This window comes from Triticum dicoccoides, chromosome 5A, assembly GCF_002162155.2.
Source record: "Triticum dicoccoides isolate Atlit2015 ecotype Zavitan chromosome 5A, WEW_v2.0, whole genome shotgun sequence".
Lineage (NCBI taxonomy): Eukaryota > Viridiplantae > Streptophyta > Magnoliopsida > Poales > Poaceae > Triticum > Triticum dicoccoides.
This window is the reverse complement of record NC_041388.1, coordinates 162,121,505-162,123,516: the sequence shown is the minus strand read 5'-3', so window position 1 is coordinate 162,123,516 and position 2,012 is coordinate 162,121,505. Positions and strand designations below refer to the sequence as shown.

Genomic DNA, 2,012 nt, shown 5'->3' with positions numbered 1-2,012 from the left:
ACTCTGGTCAAGAAAAGAAGGGACTACAAGTTGCAGGTGGAGTCATATGGAGTCTTTGGAGTAGCAGGGATAAACTCAAATCCAATGTACATGAAAGTTTGACGCGTGAACGAATTCAAGATGGTGGAGAATATTCGTCAAGGTGAAGTTTGTTAGAGTTGTGTCGAATATAGTATACAAGGTAGGTTACAGTTGGACTTGTAGTAGTATTGTGTTTAGATAGGATATGAAGTCGTGTCTTAATAGGACATTTGTATCCTAGGCCTTTCATATATAGCGGGGCTAGACAAACGATGTAACCTATGCCAACATAATAGCACAGACACGCAAGAAGGAGCCGACGGCGTGTGCCGGTGCCCGGATGGCCAGTGCGCAGTATTGTCACGGTGTCATGGGGAGAAGCGCTCATAATCAAGCCCCAGGGATGTAGGCATATTGATGAACCTCGTTAACAAATCTCGATGTCGTGCCTCGTGTGGTTGCTTCATCCTCGGTGTCGTGCCTCGTGTGGTTGCTTCATCCTCGGATGATCGACGGTATGCCTCGGATTTATTCTAACATTTTGAAACTTTAAAACATTGTTTTCACGTGGTTTTTATCGATCGCCATCGGTTTTTATGTGATATTCTCTCACGAAAAAATAAAGAATATGCAAAATGCATACATACTGTACAAAAATTCATACAGTTCACCCACTGGTGACCTCTGCATGATACAGTGTACTACCGGCTTGTGGCTGTATTACTCTAACGCTGCCACGGCAGGAGCCGCCCCGCCGCCGGTCAGATGCATGCTCCTGCGCGCCGCAGCCGCCGCACAACCAGGCCGCGCAGGTGCAGCAACAGATGGCCGGCGCCGTCCCGAGCGCTACCACGCAAACCAGCGCGAGCACAAGCGCCACTGCCAGCGCCCAACTCGGGCAACGACGGCCGCCGCAGCTGGCTCCCCTGGTTGCTGTCGGTCTCCCCAACTCAAGAAGAGGACCATCGGCACGCCCGGCTGCATCAACGCCGCGTCCCTGCCACCGCAGTGTCGCGCGCTGGTCGTCGCCCGTATCAGCTACACCGCGCTCCGTCGATGGTCCGCCGGTGCGCTCGCCGTTGCCGGATCCTCCGCGGCTAGTGCGGTGTCCGGTGACGAGGATCTGAAGGAGCCCCTCCTTGTCCCTCGCCTTGGCCGCCAGCCTGAGCTCCCGCAGCGCGGCCGAGAGCCTGGACCTCTTGCTCCTCTTCTTCTTCATGGCGTCGCTCCGGCACAAGGACGGCTTCGGGGAGCTGTCGACTCGCCGGAGAGCTCTGCCGCCGCAGCTGCCACCGATCATAGCAGACCCGTGGAGCAGATGCATGGATGGATCGCAACCACCTCGCGCTAGCTAGCTTGCTTGCGTCCCGTGCAACTCCGATCGATCGACGCGGCTGCTTGAGTGTCAAACTGGCTCCTCTGGTCGCCGATGCTAGCTGGACGGTCGAGCTCGTCTCTGCTAAGCTGCAGCTATATGCATCTTGTTATTTATACCCGGTTGCAAAGTAGGGCTTAGATGCTTAGATCCAGTGGGGGACAGGAGGGGGATGAGTCACAAGAGAACGCGTGAGAGAGCAGAGTACGGCGCATCGTGCATGGCCGTGCGCAGCTTAACGTTTCCGTGTGGCGCTGGCGCGAAGCTTCCGGGCGTAGAACTGTGGTGTTAACAGGTGTGGACGGACAAGATGCACGTGGCGGATCAGGTGTGACTCCCTGTGGGTTGTCTCGGGAGTTGCAGCTATCACTGGACCGTACGTGACCGTGCATTATACAGCTCCTGACTTGTTCCGGATTATCAGTCCCATCGTATTTCCCGTTAAAATTTAACTATATATTTTGTATGAGATTATGATTGCACGATGTATTGCTCTCGTGCATAGGCACGTATATATGATGTACAAAGATGGGTCACAGACCTCAACTATACAAGGAACTAAGAGGCGGACCCAACATACAATATGCACATAACACATATACTCACCCCCTCCCCC

At 54.0% G+C, this 2,012-nt stretch overlaps 1 protein-coding gene across 1 annotated transcript; it reads right to left on the bottom strand.

The window, feature by feature from the left end:
• Positions 1 to 592: 592 nt before the first annotated feature.
• LOC119297116 lies at positions 593 to 1,579 on the bottom strand. The gene has a single exon (XM_037575036.1). It carries the CDS (start codon positions 1,343 to 1,345, stop codon positions 689 to 691), a length of 657 nt encoding a protein of 218 aa, XP_037430933.1. The 5' UTR covers positions 1,346 to 1,579; the 3' UTR covers positions 593 to 688.
• Positions 1,580 to 2,012: the final 433 nt, after the last annotated feature.

Excerpts from the sequence above, each read along its gene's own strand:
- LOC119297116 (XM_037575036.1), bottom strand. The coding sequence starts at position 1,345 with ATGCATCTGCTCCACGGGTCTGCTATGATCGGTGGCAGCTGCGGCGGC.